The 19,638-nt window shown below is 45.6% G+C and overlaps 1 protein-coding gene across 14 annotated transcripts in view; it reads right to left on the reverse strand.

Moving 5' to 3' along the window:
• LOC118361866 (teneurin-3) overlaps window positions 1–19,638 on the reverse strand; it is a 510,845-nt gene that overhangs the window by 95,707 nt on the left and 395,500 nt on the right. For all 14 annotated transcript variants that reach the window (XM_052486681.1, XM_052486678.1, XM_052486675.1 and 11 more), the window contains 4 exons: window positions 17,476–17,577; window positions 15,000–15,194; window positions 13,056–13,256; window positions 9,257–9,442 (listed from right to left, as the gene is read on the reverse strand). In XM_052486681.1, the coding sequence (XP_052342641.1) occupies window positions 9,257–9,442; window positions 13,056–13,256; window positions 15,000–15,194; window positions 17,476–17,577 (684 nt within the window). The remainder of the gene's footprint in view (window positions 1–9,256; window positions 9,443–13,055; window positions 13,257–14,999; window positions 15,195–17,475; window positions 17,578–19,638) is intronic.

The raw sequence follows: 19,638 nt of genomic DNA on the forward strand, positions 1-19,638 counted from the left end.
GACATCTGGGGAGAAACAGAACCAGACACACATACATCTGGGGAGAAACAGAACCAGACACACAGACATCTGGGGAGAAACAGAACCAGACACACAGACATCTGGGGAGAAACAGAACCAGACACACAGACATCTGGGGAGAAACAGAACCAGACATCTGGGGAGAAACAGAACCAGACACACAGACATCTGGGGAGAAACAGAACCAGACACACAGACATCTGGGGAGAAACAGAACCAGACACACAGACATCTGGGGAGAAACAGAACCAGACACACAGACATCTGGGGAGAAACAGAACCAGACATCTGGGGAGAAACAGAACCAGACACACAGACATCTGGGGAGAAACAGAACCAGACACACAGACATCTGGGGAGAAACAGAACCAGACACACAGACATCTGGGGAGAAACAGAACCAGACACAGAGTGTTATCTGGGAAGAAACAGAACCAGACACACATACACCTGGGGAGAAACAGAACCAGACACACAGACATCTGGGAAGAAACAGAACCAGACACACATACACCTGGGGAGAAACAGAACCAGACACACATACACCTGGGGAGGAACAGAACCAGACACACATACGCCTGGGAAGAAACAGAACCAGACACACATACACCTGGGGAGAAACAGAACCAGACACACAGACATCTGGGGAGAAACAGAACCAGACACACATACATCTGGGGAGAAACAGAACCAGACACACATACACCTGGGGAGAAACAGAACCAGACACACATACACCTGGGGAGGAACAGAACCAGACACACAGACATCTGGGGAGAAACAGAACCAGACACACATACACCTGGGGAGAAACAAAACCAGACACACAGACATCTGGGGAGGAACAGAACCAGACACACAGACATCTGGGCAGGAACAGAACCAGACATACAGACATCTGGGGAGAAACAGAACCAGACACACAGACATCTGGGCAGGAACAGAACCAGACATACAGACATCTGGGGAGAAACAGAACCAGACAGACTTGCAGCTGGTGGGAGTGTGTTTGTGTGTGAGGGAGAGTGTGTGTGTGCATGAATGTGTGTACAGTATGTGTGTCTGTGTGTGTGGAGGCACGTCTGGTGGTGCTGGGTGAGATATTGCTGGCTCTGCAGTGCTATTCTGGGCAATGGAGAGATGTGAAGGAGGGAGGGAGGGAGGGAGGGATGACTGACTGACCATCAGTCTAGCCCCAGGAGAGGAAGGGCAGAGGGGGAGAACAGGGAGCCTGGGATGGGGTTCTGGAGCTGGAGTGCTGGAGAAACCTTGGGGCAGTAAGTCTGCAGTTTCCTAGTTCTCAACTAATACACTCAGCTGCACTTCTCAGAACACACACACACACGCACCCACATGCACACGCAACAATATTTTAACAATATTCCATACGCTACTTTAAAATCAGCCTCCGTCCCTAATGGCACCCTATTCCCTACAGAGTGCACTACTTCTGACCAGCGCCTACAGGAGTGATTTGGGACACGTCCTCAGTGTGACTGAAGGAGTCAACCCTACTGATGAGGTATTCAGAAGCAGTAATAATAAGAAGCAGAAGAAGCAGAAGAAGCAGGAGAAGCAGAAGAACCTGTTGCTCTCTTAACAAAACCTCATGTCTGCAGAAGGAACGAGGAGCATTGTGCAAGTCCATAAAAATGTACTTTTACTATCCTCCGCAGAAGAGTATTTTGGAACGATGATAATAAAAGATCATATGAGATCTTGGTTATTGGACGTGATTGTTATACAAACACATCGATGATTCAGTCTGTTTACTGTAACTCAAATCGTCAAGGGAAGACATTGTTATCCGTTTATTGCTGCAAGATTCTTAGAAAACTTACATACACTGGACATCATTTATTTCCAAGGTAACACAACTGATTTCAGCCAATTTAAGTTGTTTTCAATTAAACAAGGATACTTCCACATCTCAGAGACATCAATTCATTTGCTGCATTATGCAAGCGGGAACATTAGAGTAAAATCAAGGACACTATTTTACCACTACCAATCACACACACGATACAGTGACCATCACTGTGTTTTGTATGGAAAAGCAATAGGCTGAGTAGAAATGAGCGTTGGACTACTTCCTTAAAGCCACTCAAAATGGAGATGCTTCAAGCCACCTTGTGTCAGACAATGACAGAGAGAGAAAGAGATAGAGTGGAGCCTGAAATGATTGACACCCTCGATAAATATGAGCATTAACGACTGTAGAAAATAAATCAGTCAAATAGTGAGCTATATTTTATGCAAAAAAAAATGGGGAGATAATTTTATACTAATACAATTGCTCAGAGAAAAATATTTTGTTTAATAAGTAATATCTCAAAAGGGTAGGGGTCAGAGATATTGACACCCCTACAACGCAACGACTACATCAAGCTTGTGACTCTACAAACTTGTTGGATGCATTTGCTGTTTGTTTTGGTTGTGTTTCAGATAATTTTGTGCCCAATAGAAATTAATGGTAAATAATGTATTGTGTCAATTTGGAGTCACTTTGATTGTAAAATACAAATAGAACATGTTTCTAAACACTTCTAAATCAATAAGAATAGAACATGTTTCTAAACACTTCTAAATCAATAAGAATAGAACATGTTTCTAAACACTTCTAAATCAATAAGAATAGAACATGTTTCTAAACACTTCTAAATCAATAAGAATAGAACATGTTTCTAAACACTTCTAAACATGTTTCTAAACACTTCTAAATCAATAAGAATAGAACATGTTTCTAAACACTTCTAAATCAATGTAGGTTTCTAAACACTTCTAAATATAAGAATAGAACATGTTTCTAAACACTTCTAAATCAATAAGAATAGAACATGTTTCTAAACACTTCTAAATCAATAAGAATAGAACAAAGTTCTAAATCAGAACATGTTCAAAAGATCATACTAAACCCTAAATCAATAAGAAGACATGCTAAAACGTCTAAATCCCGGTATTGGTAACAGTGAGAGGTTAGCATGTCTTGAGGGCATGATCTTTTGATCTTCTGGAACTTTCTCACTCGTCGTTATTCACGATCGCATGTCTCGGGGGAGAGAAGAAGAAGACTTAATAACTACTGCGTTCTTCTCCTCTCTCATTCAGCATTTGCTATGGAGGAAGAGGGGGATGTCTGTTGCAGACAAGTAATGAAGGAGTAGCTAAACGTCACCTAACGCTCAATAAGTCTTAATGCTGCACTGTGGTTCCACTGCATATACAGTGGCAAGAAAAAGTACCTGGATTTCTGAATAAATTGGTCATAAAAATTCATCAACAATAGACAAACACAGTCCGCTGAAACTAATAACACACAAACAATTATACGTTTTCATGTGTTTATTGAACACACCGTGTAAACATTCACAGTGCAGGGTGGGGAAAGTATGTGAACCCTTGGATTTAATTACTGGTTGACCCTCCTTTGGCAGCAATAACCTCAACCACCAACCTCAACGTTTTCTGTAGTTGTGGATCAGACCTGCACAACAGTCAGGTGGAATTTTGGACCATTCCTCTTTACAAAACTGTTTCAGTTCAGAAATATTCTTGGGATGTCTGGTGTGAACTGCTTTCTTGAGGTCAGGCCACAGCATCTCAATCGGGTTGAGATCAGGACTCTGACTGGCCCACTCCAGAAGGCGTATTTTCTTCTGTTGAAGCCATTCTGTTGTTGATTTACTGCTGAGTTTTGGTTCGTTGTCCTGTTGCATCACCTAACTTCTGTTGAGCTTCAATTGGTGGACAGAAAGCCTAACATTCTCCTGCAAAATGTCTTGATAAACTTGGGAATTCATTTTTCCGTCGATGATAGCAAGCTGTCCAGGCCCTGAGGCAGGAAAGCAGCCCTAAACCACGATGCTTCCTCCACCATACTTTACAGTTGGAATAAGTTTTTGATGTTGGTGTGCTGTACCTTTTTTTCTCCACACATAGTGTTTTGTGTTCCTTGCAAAGAACCCAACTGTAGTTTCATCTGTCCACAGAATATTTTGCTCGTAGCGCTGTGGAACATCCAGATGCACTTTTGCAAACTTCAGACATGCAGCAATGTTTTTTTTGGCTTCTTCCGTAGTGTCCTTCCATGAACACCATTCTTGTTTAGTGTTTTACGTATCGTAGACTCGTCAACAGAGAAGTTAGCATGTTCCAGAGATTTCTGTATTTAGCTGATACTGTAGGATTCTTCTTAACCTCATTGGGCATTCTGCGCTGTGCTCTTGCAGTCAAGAGGGAGAGTAGCAACAGAGTAGCAACAGTGCTGAACTTTCTCCATTTATAGACAATTTATCTTAACGTGGACTGATGAACATCAAGGCTTTTAGAGATACTTTTGTAACCCTTTCCAGCTTAATGCAAGTCAACAATTCATAATCTTGGGTCTTCTGAGATCTCTTTGTTTGAGGCATGGTTCACATCAGGCAATGCTTCTTGTGAATAGCAAACACAAATTTTGAGTTTATAGGGCAAGGCAGCTCTAACCAACATCTCCAATCTCGCCTCATTGATCATTGACTCCAGGTTAGTTGACTCCTGACTCCAATGAGCTTTTGGAGAAGTCATTAGCCTCGGGGTTCACATACTTTCCCCAACCAACACTGTGAATGTTTCAATTATGTATTCAATATAGAGCCGTGGGATCCGTCCCATACTAAACAGTTGAGTAAGTTCTGCTGTTCTATCTGGTTGACGTCCCTTCCCCTTTTGGAGGAAGTCGTTCTCTTGCTAACGTCTTTATCTTTACCTTCAGCAGACACCATGATGCACGGTGGCCCTCACCACCTCTGACGCGCTACTCTGGAACAGGAGAGAACATCTCAAGGACAGAGAGGTGGAACTTTTAAGGACACTGACTCACGTCCCAGCCAACCCCTGCAGGGTTTCAGTTTCAGACTAGGGGTTCAAGGAGCATCCTGCCTTTGTATTTTGGTGTCTGAATGCTAAGAAAGAGTGTCTGAAGATTAATAATGATCCAAAAGGTGTTATTGTCAGGGGAATTAGGCAGCTGTAGGTGCTTCCTTCATAGGGCCAGCCAGAGCTAATCAGACACACATTATAGACACAGAAGAAATGAACTATATGATGATGAGTAGAGTGAGGCAGTGTGTGTGTGTGCGCTCACATTTTTTATGTGTGTGTGCAGAGAGTGTCACGAAACCTGAAAACACACAGCTGGGGTACACCATGCCTGTCACCATGCTTCCCAGTCAAAACAGTTTGCACATATATTATGACAAAATCATGACTTTTTGTTTGTTTTGGTGTTCGGCAGGTTTTTTCCCGGCTGTTCACGCACACAACATTTTTGCTTGAGAGGCAAGTCAAAGTTCAGTAGCCGAAGTCTACGCCCCTTCGCCGGTGATTGGTCAACAGTACTACTCCTTGTAGGAAGTGATTGTCATTCAATAAGAGATGACTAGTTGGGGCCTCCCGGGTGGCGCAGTGGTTAAGGGCGATGTACTGCAGCGCCAGCTGTGCCATCAGAGTCCCTGTGTTCGTGCCCAGGCTCTGTCGTAACCGGCCGAGACCGGGAGGTTCGTGGGGCGACGCACAATTGGCCTAGCGTCTTCCGGGTTAGGGAGGGCTTGGCCGGTAGGGATGTCCTTGTCTCATCGCGCACCAGCGACTCCTGTGGCGGGCCGGGTGCAGTGCGTGCTAACCAAGGTTGCCAGGTGCACGGTGTTTCCTCCGACACATTGGTGCTGCTGGCTTCCGGGTTGGATGCGCGCTGTGTTAAGAAGCAGTGCGGCATGGTTGGGTTGTGTATCGGAGGACGCATGACTTTCAACCTTCGTCTCTGTAGCGATGAGACAAGATAGTAGCTACTACAACAATTGGATACCACGAAATTGGGGAGAAAAAGGGGTCGAATTTAGAAAATATATTTAAAAAATAACGAGGGATGACTAGTTAACATGCACATTTTTCACTTGAGAAATAATGTACCAAACGTTAGATGTAAAATTGTGCAACGAAAACTTCCTCTGCAAATCCGTCAGAATTCATCTTATATTAAGTAGGAGTATTTCGAGGAAGTCTTACTGGGTATGTTGTTACTATGGTGTCTCAATAGGGACAAACATTAATATTGCTGAGTTCTGCTAGGAGCAAACCCAACCTAGTATGCGGGCTCCTTAACTCTAACTCGACCGCTAAATGAGTGGGGGACACCATGCTGACCGCTAAATGAGTGGGGGACACCACACTAAACTCTAACTCGACCGCTAAATGAGTGGGGGACACCACGCTAAACTCTAACTCGACCGCTAAATGAGTGGGGGACACCACGCTAAACTCTAACTCGACCGCTAAATGAGTGGGGGACACCATGTTGACCGCTAAATGAGTGGGCGACACCACGCTAAACTCTAACTCGACCGCTAAATGAGTGGGGGACACCACGCTAAACTCTAACTCGACCGCTAAATGAGTGGGGGACACCACGCTAAACTCTAACTCGACCCCTAAATGAGTGGGGAACACCACGCTAAACTCTAACTCGACCGCTAAATGAGTAGGGGACACCACGCTAAACTCTAACTCGACCGCTAAATGAGTGGGGAACACCATGTTGACCGCTAAATGAGTGGGGGACACTATGCTAAACTCTAACTCGACCGCTAAATGAGTAGGGGACACCACGCTAAACTCTAAGTCGACCGCTAAATGGGTGGGGGACACCACGCTAAACTCTAACTCGACCGCTAAATGAGTGGGGGACACCACGCTAAACTCTAACTCGACCGCTAAATGAGTGGGGGACACCATGCTATACTCTAACTCGACCGCTAAATGAGTGGAGGACACCACGCTAAACTCTAACTCGACCGCTAAATGAGTGGGGGACACCATGCTATACTCTAAATGAGTGGGGACACCACGCTAAACTCGACCGCTAAATGAGTGGGGGACACCACGCTAAAACTGGGGACAACTAAACTCGACCGCTAAATGAGTGGGGACACCACGCTAAACTCTACCGCTAAATGAGTGGGGACACCGACCGCTAAATGAGTGGGGGACACCACGCTAAACGCTAAATGAGTAGGGGACACTACTGCTAACTCGACCGCTAAATGAGTGGGGACACCACGCTAAACTCTAACTCGACCGCTAAATGAGTGGGGGACACCACGCTAAACTCTAACTCGACCGCTAAATGAGTGGGGGACACCACGCTAAACTCTAACTCGACCGCTAAATGAGTGGGGGACACCACGCTAAACTCTAACTCGACCGCTAAATGAGTGGGGACACCACGCTAAACTCTAACTCGACCGCTAAATGAGTGGGGACACCACGCTAAACTCTAACTCGACCGCTAAATGAGTGGGGGACACCACGCTAAACTCTAACTCGACCGCTAAATGAGTGGGGGACACCACGCTAAACTCTAACTCGACCGCTAAATGAGTGGGGGACACCATGCTAAACTCTAACTCGACCGCTAATTCATCTGATTTTTCGTTTGAATAACGGACCAGAATCTAATAAAGACGGCCAGCCACAATGGGGGCCCGTTCAGTCTGTCAACGACATCCGCTCCACAATGTTGACTAATTGAGTGAAGCCGAACGACACCTCAAAACGCACCCCTGCTGAGTTTGTGCTGCAGAGATCGAGGCAGAACAGAACACGAGTTCTGTGTGTGAGGAGAGAACATGCATTCTGCTCCGCAATTGACTTCATATCAGGGAATCAGCCGACAAAACAAGATTTGCTTGATAACAATTAAGTAGGTTTTGTGATGTAGGGGTTGAGAGGGAAACGATTAACCAAACATGATTTCTCAGTTCTCTTTAGGGCTCGTATCTTTGCATCGTATAGAGGAGGCTTTCGCCTGTTTCAGTGTTTGGTGTTTGTTTCACACCCGGCTTAAAAGCTAAACAACAACGCGCCAGGCATTTACAACCCTGCTCTGTATCCTTTTGTTAAGACGGAGAGCTTGGAACAGGACACACACAGTCTATCTTCTCCACACTGCCTTAACAACAGTAAACGTCAGTGTTTTGATAGAGGTTAAAGGTCAGCAGCGCCCCATGGGGACTCTGCAGGCCTTCTTCACACAGGTCACGTGAGTGACTACAAAGAGCAGGCTGCAGAGTGGGAGGGAGTTGGCCAGGCCCTTGTAAAGAGAGGGATGGAGTTGGCCAGGCCCTTGTAAAGAGAGGGATGGAGTTGGCCAGGCCCTTGTAAAGAGAGGGAGGGAGTTGGCCAGGCCCTTGTAAAGAGAGGGAGGGAGTGGCCAGGCCCTTGTAAAGAGAGGGATGGAGTTGGCCAGGCCCTTGTAAAGAGAGGGAGGGAGTGGCCAGGCCCTTGTAAAGATAGGGAGGGAGTTGGCCAGGCCCTTGTAAAGAGAGGGAGGGAGTGGCCAGGCCCTTGTAAAGAGAGGGAGGGAGTTGGCCAGGCCCTTGTAAAGAGTGGGAGGGAGTTGGCCAGGCCCTTGTAAAGAGAGGGAGGGAGTTGGCCAGGCCCTTGTAAAGAGAGGGAGGGAGTGGCCAGGCCCTTGTAAAGAGAGGGAGGGAGTTGGCCAGGCCCTTGTAAAGAGAGGGAGGGAGTTGGCCAGGCCCTTGTAAAGAGAGGGAGGGAGTTGGCCAGGCCCTTGTAAAGAGAGGGAAGGAGTTGGCCAGGCCCTTGTAAAGAGAGGGAGGGAGTTGGCCAGGCCCTTGTAAAGAGTGGGAGGGAGTTGGCCAGGCCCTTGTAAAGAGAGGGATGGAGTTGGCCAGGCCCTTGTAAAGAGAGGGAAGGAGTTGGCCAGGCCCTTGTAAAGAGAGGGAGGGAGTGGCCAGGCCCTTGTAAAGAGAGGGATGGAGTTGGCCAGGCCCTTGTAAAGAGTGGGAGGGAGTTGGCCAGGCCCTTGTAAAGAGAGGGAAGGAGTTGGCCAGGCCCTTGTAAAGAGAGGGAAGGAGTTGGCCAGGCCCTTGTAAAGAGAGGGATGGAGAGGAAAGAGAGGAAAGAGGAGACTGGGATCAGATGCTACTTCAGCTGGCTGTTCAAAGCCATATAGACCCGCAGGTTGGAGTCCTCCATGGTGTGAGAGCTGGGGGAATCATGGATGCACAGACAGCTTCAGAGGTAGAGGAGTGTGTGTGATTGGTGTGTGTGTGTGTGAGAGAGAAAACGTGTGTGAAAACGTGTGTTTATCCTTGTAATAATGTCTTTAATCGTCGACCCATATGATTTATTCATGTGTATGTCCACTGTAGGCGTGTGTATTCTTCAGTAGACCTACCGATGTTGCAGTGCTCTCCGGTCCAGCCCTGGTTGCACTCACACTTGCCCTCCTTGCAGACTCCGTTCTTAGTGCACATAGGGTGGCAGGCCTTCTGGTCACAGACCGTACCCGTCCAGCCCTCCTCGCAACGACAGCTGCCCCCGAAACACACGCCGTGGGAGCCGCAGTCTACCACACACACCTCTGTACACGCACGCATGCACGCACACACACACACACACACACAAGGAAATGTTAGTGTCAGTGTGTAATCGCTAGCTAGTTATCTGTGTGTGCTAGGAGCGTCCACAGTGCAAAGTGTCGTCACCCACTTTGTAGAAACACATTCATCCATAACAAACAAAACAGACATAAGGTTTCATCTATCTCTGTATCAACTGTAGCCAGGCTGGGTCTCCGTTGGCACAATGCTTCCACTATTGTGTTTTGGGCTGGACAGCGGGTGGGGTTGGGGTCGGGTGGATATGGTTGTCAGCCTGGTATTTCTCAAATAACACCTTGCTACCCTGACACGTCTGTCCCCCGTGGCTGACACGGTGTAGCATGAAGAGTGTGGGAGGTTTCTGGGTGGGGCACTGTGGTGGGGTTGCGTGGTCCTGTGGTGGGTCTGAGGTGTTGGTGTAATATGGGGAGTGTGTGTGTGTGTGTATGCGTGCGAGTGGGTGGAGGGGTGGGGGCAGAGGTGTGATCATTGAGTATGAACAGTTCAGGCTATGAGAGTAGACATATTGAACTTTACCTCAGACAGGGTTAGAATAGGATAAGGGTAGAGGATGGGTAGACACTGTTAGCCAGCCATCCAGCCAGACACAAGGATTCCCACTGTGCCTGAACCAGAACGACCAAACCAATCAACCACAGATAAATCAATCCTGCTGCAGTGGGGTCCATAGATGGACGCCTGCACACAATCTGGGCTTGTTTGGTACAGACTCCCGACTGACGGAATGTTGTCAGTTGAGCTGGAACTGTTTTTGTCTCTGTTCTGTTCTTCAGAGTTTAGACCATTTGAACCAGAAGTGCATGTTGAAATTCGACCTATCACTTTTAGCTCTGAGTTGAAGTGACACTTGTTTTCCATTCTTTTTTGTTGCGGTTAAGAAGAAGACAGGAACGCCTTTATTGATACGACCTTGAAATATAAACTGAGGGGAGAGGTGTTTGAAGGAATTGTTGTTTGCACAAAATATAAGAGAGACACTCAACACTTGACATTTAGCAGACGCTCTTATCCAGAGCGACTCACAGAAGTGAGTGCACTCACTTTCGTACTGGTCCCCCGGGGGAATCGAACCCACAACCCTGGCGTTGCAAGCGCCATGCTCTCCCAACTGAGCCACAGTCAACATTTTTTTTGTCTTGTGTCTGTCTTGGCAGGTCTGTACGTACAGACAGACAGTCAGGATTGCAGGCAGCAGATGTCTGGCAGGGTGAAGACTATACTCGGACAGACCCCACCCTGGTTAACTACTGAATACACAGTATCTACATCTTACTGAAATGTTGTCCTGTAGAAACACAACCCAGTAGAATGGATGAGACCTGTGTCAGAGAGTTCAGAACAGATCACTGTAGTAATACTGGAAGAAAATCCTCATACAATGTTAACTACAGTGCTATAGCATGGGTATAGGAATACCAGCATCTGAAATGTTGCCACTTATTGGACTCTTTGCAGGCAGGGACAAATAATCGACCGTAGGACCATTGCTATCAGACAGTGGCTAAGAGAAGCAATTCCGGTTGAAGTCAGTGGCTAGATAGAAGACATTGATTGAGCGGAGTTCTCTTAGACGAGCTATCAGTCAGTGGCTAGAAGACCAAGGGGTTCCTCTCTGAGTCATTCCAGGTAAGACCACAAGACCAACAGACCCCCGACCGCTCAGTCTTTCTCGGTCTCTAAAGTTCCATCAGCCCCCTGGAGGGGCTTCGCTCAGTGTGGGCCGCCGCTGCCTGTGGCGAGCTGCCATTACCGTTGTGTGTTTGTGAGAGAGAGTGTGTTGTGTGTCAGGAAGTGGCGCTGTTCGTCGCTGTCATCGCCGTGTCGCTGGGGCGGTGTGTGTATGGGTATGTATGTGCGAGACGTGGCGGGCGCTGTCTGAAGCAGGGAGGAGGGAGGGAGTGAACGGCCTGGAGGGGTGACCAGACTGAGGCTCTGGTCACGTCTGTCTGAAGGTCACCGTGGACAGCCGCAAAAATATTTAGGTTATCTCCGATAGAAAGTGTGAGAATTTAGGTCAATTCTCACATAGACATTTCATTGCGAGGAAGGATGTTTGTTTGACATGCTTTTGACATTATTATCTAAAAAAAAAAATGTGTGAATCACTCCGCCCACTCTGGAAAGTCGATGCATGTGTAGAGCATATTGTTCCAAGCAATACCTATTGAAATGAACAAGATAAAAAAAGGGTACTTTTGACATATAAATATTTCTATATTTTCTATTTTTCATATCAGAATCTCCACTTTAAGGAGTATAATGACTCCAAGATGTTGTCTGTATCATGCACGGTTCACAGATCATACGGTCTTACACAACGCATGTATAGGTCTAAAAAGGGACTCAAATTTCCACTTCCTCCTGATTTAAAAACAAACATAAAAAGTGGGAGAAATGTCAAACATCCATCCTCCCAATGAAGTTTCTATGAGAACCACCAGAACAAATCAATATTTTCGAACTGTCCTGGTGTGGAATTGCCCTCCATTCTCTCTCTCTTTCTCTCTCTCTGTCTCTCAGTCTCTCTCCTTCTCTCCATCCCTACCTCTCTGTTCTCTAGTAATTAGCAGTGCAGTCTTATTTAAATTAAACTCGGTGTAATTAACAAACCCCCGGCCCTTGCTCTCCCTCCATCCGTTCTTCTCTTTGCTGGCTGAGCCAGTGTGTTAGAGGCAAATAAACACAGCTTTCTCTCAAATGAAAAATGGATCAGATCGATGTGATCTCTCCTCTCTAAGCCAAGTTAATATAAAATCACACTGCGGCCTTTATAACAGCATTAGTCAACAAAGGAGCAGTGAAAAGAGAGAGATAAAGAATGAAAGAGAGAGCAATACAGTACAAAGAATATACAGTGGGGCAAAAAAATATATACTTATTTTCCACTGTAATTTGCAAATAAATTCATAAAACATCCTACAATGTGATTTTCTGGATTTTTCATGTCATAGTTGAAGTGTACCTATGATGAAAATTACAGGCCTCTCTCATCTTTTTAAGTGGGAGAACTTGCACAATTGGTGGCTGACTAAATACTTTTTTGCCCCACTGTAGATGGGAAGGCCATGGCACAACTGTGTGAGAGAAGCTCTGTGAATGACATCTTTCCCAGACATCCAGCTATCTCCACATAGTGAATGAGTAGTAGCTAACAAATGACAGGCTAGCATGCTAATGTTCAAACAACATACCAAATGTAGTAGTGCTGAGTTAATGAGAGGCTAACATGCTAATGTGCTAACAACGTACCAAATGTATTAGTGCTGAGTTAATGAGATGCTAACATGCTAATGTGCTAACAACATACCAAATGTAATAGTGCTGAGTTAATTTGAGGTTAGCATGCTAATGTGCTAACAATGTACCAAATGTAGTACTGCTGAGTTAATGAGACACTAACATGCTAATGTGTTAACAACATACCAAATGTAATACTGCTGAGTTAATTTGAGGCTAGCATGCTAATGTGCTAATAACGTACCAAAAATGTAGTACTTCTGAGTGAAGGCTAGCATGCTAACAACTAATAACCTTTACCAAAGTTCAAACAACGTGCTCACACCAACAACGTACCGACAGAGCAGTCGGGGCCGGTCCAGTTGGTGTCGCAGGTACAGGTGCCGCTTTCGCTTTGGTAGGTGCCGTGGCCGGAGCACTGGTCGGGGCACATGGTCTTGAGGGTCTCACAGTTGGTGCCCCCCCAGCCCGGGCTACAGTGGCACTCCCCATGGATACACACACCATGGGCCGAACAGCCAGGGTCCAGGCAGTCCACTGGAGGGAGGAGGGGAAGGAGAGAGAGGTTGATTTGTTGCAATCAATTCCCAACCAACTGCTGTCACTTTGGATTGTTGCACAGAGCAAATGTAAACATACAGTACACAAACACTCACTGTGAAACAGAGGAATTGTGTTTGTGTGTGTGCCGGTGTGTGTATGTAACCGATGTGAAATGGCTAGCTAGTTAGCGGTGGTGCGCACTAATAGTGTTTCAATCGGTGACATCACTCGCTCTGAGACCTTGAAGTAGTTGTTCCCTTTGCTCTGCAAGGGCCGTGGCGTTTGTGGAGCGATGGGTAACGATGCTTCGAGTGTGGCTGTTGTTGATGTGTGCAGAGGGTCCCTGGTTTGAGCCCAGGTAGGGGCGAGGGACGGAAGCTATACTGTTACATGTATACTATCTTTGGGTTTGTGAGTGTCTACAGCTCAGCGTTCAACACCATAAGCTAAGGACCCTGGGACTAAACACTTCCCTCTGCAACTGGATCCTGGACTTCCTGACAGGCCTCCCCCAGGTGGTAAGGGTAGGCAACAACACATCTGCCACGCTGATCCTCAACACTGGAGCCCCTCAGGGGTGCGTGCTTAGTTCCCTCTTGTATTCACTGTTCACCCACGACTGCGTGGCAAGGTACAACTCCAACACCATCATTAAGTTTGCTGATGACACAACAGTGGGAGGCCTGATCACCGACAACGATGAGACAACAACCTCTCCCTCAATGTGAGCAAGACAAAGGTGCTGATCGTGGACTATAGGAAAGGGAGGGCTAAACAGGCCCCCATTACAGGCAGGTCGAGAGTTTCAAGCTCCTTGTTATCTACATCACCAAACTATTATGGTCCAAACACACCAAGACAGTTGTGAAGAGGGCACGACAACATATTTTCCCCCTCAGGAGACAAAAAACATTTGGCATGGGTCCCCAGATCCTCACCTGTTGTATTGTGCGCATGTGACAAATAAAATATGATTTGGTTTGTCTGTTGATTCCCAGCAAGTTGCCTGGAGCTGATGCTTGTTGAGCTGCAGTTACTTCCCTCTGCTGTCTCAGTGATGATGGGTCTTAATCTGTCCATTGACTACTGACAGGGTCACAGACCTCACAATAACATTCACTGCAAACTAATTGCATTAGCGTCGGTTTGTGGTGTGTGTGTGTGTGTGTGTGTGTGTGTGTGTGTGTGTGTGTGTGTGTGTGTGTGTGTGTGTGTGTGTGTGTGTGTGTGTGTGTGTCAATAGGAGGTTGGCAGAGATACATTTTATTGAGCAGCGAAGATGAGATTTTCTCCCATAGGGAAGTGCAATAATTGAATCTAATGTACAGACAGAGCTAGCCTTCTGATGGGTTGTTTTGTAGGCTAGCGTAGCAGGTACATGCCAGGATAATTTAGCTAATCTAATATTCTCCATTCTCTGTCAGTGTGTGTGTGTGGTGCATGTGTGCGTGCGTGTGTGAGAGCGAGACGGTGTGTGTGTCACAGGCCACGCATCGATGGGGACAGCAATGTAATTACTTGCTCTGTGAAGTAGAGAGTAGCAATTGTTTCCGTAATACTGAACTATTGGCTGGCGGTAACGATTATGATGGTGAATGCTGAGCAATCACACACTGACAGGCTGACAAGGAAGGAAGAGGGGAAGAGGATGTGTCTGAACACACACACACACCGGAGGAGAGAAGGAAAAGGACCGTGCAAATCAAAAGATCCCTCTTAACAGGACTGATCTCGTACCTTCTTCACAGTTGTCTCCCTTGTATCCGGTGTTGCAGGCACAGATGCCCATGATACAGATGCCGTGTCCCCCACAGTGGATGTCTATGCACTGGTTGCTGGGCACGTCACACTCGGTCCCCTTCCAGCCACTGAAGCACAGGCAGCGACCCCTGGAGTATTGTCCGTTACCACTGCACAGCACGGGGCACGAAGCTGCAATGGGACACAGAGGGACAATGTTGGTATATACAGCGTGTATGTGCATAAATACACACACAAGCATACACATAATACAGTGTGCACACTCACACATGCATGGAAACATAGTCTCATGAGATATATGTTCCATTTAAATGATTTTGCAATATTGTAAATACATGTTTTTTTGTTGGAGTAAAATAATGCAAATACATGAGGTCACTTGGTTAATGGAGCCATAAACAGGGTATCACTAGGTTAATAAGATATATACAGGGTATCACCAGGTTAATAAGATATATACAGGGTATCACTAGGTTAATGGAGCCATATACAGGGTATCACCAGGTTAATAAGATATATACAGGGTATCACCAGGTTAATAAGATCACTAGGTTAATGGAGCCATAAACAGGGTATCACTAGGTTAATGGAGCCATATACAGGGTATCACCAGGTTAATAAGATATATACAGGGTATCACCAGGTTAATAAGATATATACAGGGTATCACCAGGTTAATAAGATATATACAGGGTATCACCAGGTTAATAAGATATATACAGGGTATCACTAGGTTAATAAGCCATAAACAGGGTATCACTAGGTTAATGGAGCCATATACAGGGTATCACCAGGTTAATAAGATATATACAGGGTATCACCAGGTTAATAAGATATATACAGGGTATCACCAGGTTAATAAGATATATACAGGGTATCACCAGGTTAATAAGATATATACAGGGTATCACTAGGTTAATGGAGCCATAAACAGGGTATCACTAGGTTAATGGAGCCATATACAGGGTATCACCAGGTTAATAAGATATATACAGGGTATCACTAGGTTAACGGAGCCATAAACAGGGTATCACTAGGTTAATGGAGCCATAAACAGGGTATCACTAGGTTAATGGAGCCATATACAGGGTATCACTTGGTTAATGGAGCCATACACAGTGTATCACAGGATATATATCTTAGGGTATCAAGATATACAGGGTATTGCAGGATATAGAGCAGACATCATCAGGTTAATAGATATATACAGGTTAATAAGATATATACAGGGTATCACCAGGTTAATAAGATATATACAGGGTATCACCAGGTTAATAAGATATATACAGGGTATCACCAGGTTAATAAGATATATACAGGGTATCACCAGGTTAATAAGATATATACAGGGTATCACTAGGTTAATGGAGCCATAAACAGGGTATCACCAGGTTAATAAGATATATACAGGGTATCACCAGGTTAATAAGATATATACAGGGTGTCACCAGGTTAACAAGATATATACAGGGTATCACCAGGTTAATAAGATATATACAGGGTATCAACAGGTTAACAGAGATATATACAGGGTATCACCAGGTTAATAAGATATATACAGGGTGTCACCAGGTTAATAAGATATATACAGGGTATCAACAGGTTAACAGAGATATATACAGGGTATCACCAGGTTAAGAGAGATATATACAGGGTGTCACCAGGTTAATAAGATATACACAGGGTATCACCAGGTTAAGAGAGATATATACAGGGTGTCACCAGGTTAATAGAGATATATACAGGGTGTCACCAGGTTAACAAGATATATACAGGGTATCACCAGGTTAATAAGATATATACAGGGTATCACCAGGTTAAGAGAGATATATACAGGGTATCACCAGGTTAATAAGATATATACAGGGTATCACCAGGTTAAGAGAGAGTTATATAGTGAGACAAAAAGGGACACAGAAGTCACTTCAGCAACTCTTCAGTATAATTCTGAGGGAAAATAAGCAGAGTGCTGATGAATAGTGATGGATGGAGGGACATTATACTTTCTAATGACTTGTGAGACCCTTTCCTCTTTGTTTTAGCTCCAGCCAAGCACACAGCGTTTTATAATGATGAAAGGGGAGATGGAGAGAGACTCCTTGATGGAGGTAGTACTTGGCAGAGACGCAGAGGTACTGACTGCCTGAATCAATGTGTGTATGTGTGTGTGTGTGTGTGTGTGTGTGTGTGTGTGTGTGTGTGTGTGTGTGTGTGTAAGATGTATACAGGGTGTCACCAGGTTAATGTGTGTACAGGTGTGTGAAAGGTTAACAAGAGATATAAGAGTATCACCAGCGTTAAGAGAGATAATGATAGTGTATGTGAGTCTGTGTGCCTGAATCAATGCCTCCAAAGTATGTACTCGCTGCGACAACAATCAACAGACAATTACGGGAGGTGATAGTGGATATACTCCTCTGAAACGGCGTGTGTGCGCATGTGTGCGCCTTACCTCTTGAGCAATCAGGCCCAAGGAACCCTGGGAAGCAATGACACGTTCCAGACAGACAGTCGCCGTTGCCATGGCAATTGTGGGGACACTCCATAACGGACTCTGAAGACAGAGAGAGAGGAGAGTGTTAGTGAGTGTTTGTGTGAGTTAGAGATGTGCTTACAGCCACAGAGAGAACAAGACGGAGAGAGTAGCGACATAGACAATGCGAACGACGCCCATATCCTGAAATAGAAGTGATAATTAGCCAGGCAGACCAAAGTACACACACGTACGCACACACACCCTCTCCCTGACTCTATGCTCTAATCACCACCACCCCCATATGCCTGATTGAGACAAACTGGGTCCCTTTGCTTGCCGTAGACCACCAATCAACACCTTATTACCACCAATCATCCAGCTCACACTCCCAGCACTCCTCTGTAGCTACAAGACGGACAGAATATTACCAGCCTTTCACCATCTCTCCCCTTCTATCTCTCTCTAAATCTCTTCTCTTTCTATCCCTCTCTCCTCCACAGTATCAGGCCAATATTACCAGCCTTTCACCATCTCTCCCCTTCTATCTCTCTCTAAATCTCTTTCTATCCTTCTCTCCTCCACATTATCAGGCCAATATTACCAGCCTTTCACCATCTCTCCCCTTCTATCTCTCTCTAAATCTCTTTCTATCCTTCTCTCCTCCACAGTATCAGGCCAATATTACCAGCCTTTCACCATCTCTCCCCTTCTATCTCTCTCTAAATCTCTTTCTATCCTTCTCTCCTCCACATTATCAGGCCCAAATTAGCCAGCCTTTCAGACCATCTCTCCCCTTCTATCTCTCTCTAAATCTCTTTCTATCCTTCTCTGAAGACAGTATCAGGCCAATATTACCAGTTTTACCATCTGAGTTACAACTCTTTCATCCTTCTCTCCTCCACATTATCAGGCCAATATTACCAGCCTTTCACCATCTCTCCCCTTCTATCTCTCTAAATCTCTTTCTATCCAGGCTCCTCCACAGTATCAGGCCAATATTACCAGCCTTTTACCATCTCCCTGACTACAACTCTTTCTAATCCTTCCTCCTCCCCATTATGCCAATATTACCAGCCTTTTACCATCTGGGTCCAACTCTTTCTGTCCTTAGACCACCAATCATCAGGCCAATATTACCAGCCTTTTACCAATCTCCAGCTACAACTCCCAGGACTCTCTCTGTAGCTACATTATCAGGCCAGAATATTACCAGCCTTTCACCATCTCTCCCCTTCTATCTCTCTCTAAATCTCTTTCTTTCCTACCATCTCTCCCCCTCTCTCCTCCACAGTATCAGGCCAATATTACCAGCCTTTCACCATCTCTCCCCTTCTATCTCTCTCTAAATCTCTTTCTATCCTTCTCTCCTCCACATTATCAGGCCAATATTACCAGCCTTTCACCATCTCTCCCCTTCTATCTCTCTCTAAATCTCTTTCTATCCTTCTCTCCTCCACATTATCAGGCCAATATTACCAGCCTTTCACCATCTCTCCCCTTCTATCTCTCTCTAAATCTCTTTCTATCCTTCTCTCCTCCACATTATCAGGCCAATATTACCAGCCTTTTACCATCTCCCTCTACAACTCTTTCTGTCCTTCTCTCCTCCACATTATCAGGCCAATATTACCAGCCTTCTACCATCTTCTACCATCTCTTCCTGTGTCTCTCTATCACTCTCTTCCCCCAATCATTTTGTCCTCTACACCACTGGGCCAAAATGACCATGCCTTTCAGCCCTCGCTCCTCCTTCCTGTCTCTCACTCTTTTTGGTACATGAACCAGGTTAGGAAGTTGTACCAGGCATGTCATAGTGTGGTTCAGAAAATATCAAGCCAACACACTAGATCAATGTACTGCCAAACAGGACTTCTCAATATAGCTAAATGTTGAGAGCTGGTGCGTGTGTGTGAGTGAGTGAGTGAGTGAGTGAGTGAGTGAGTGTCTGTGTGCTCTGTTGATGCTGTGCTGTGGGATTATTTAAGGTACTCTTTAAAGAGGTGGAGATTCAGACGTTTCCAAACCAACAGAGAGATGTGGAAATGCAATACACACGACCCTCCCACAACCGTCCGCCATCTCTGGTGCTTATTGCAGGGGCTTGTCCAACCTTTATAGCGTTCGTACAATGGATGGACA

The sequence above is a fragment of the Oncorhynchus keta genome, chromosome 29 (genome assembly GCF_023373465.1).
Source record: "Oncorhynchus keta strain PuntledgeMale-10-30-2019 chromosome 29, Oket_V2, whole genome shotgun sequence".
NCBI classification, from domain to species: Eukaryota; Metazoa; Chordata; class Actinopteri; order Salmoniformes; family Salmonidae; genus Oncorhynchus; species Oncorhynchus keta.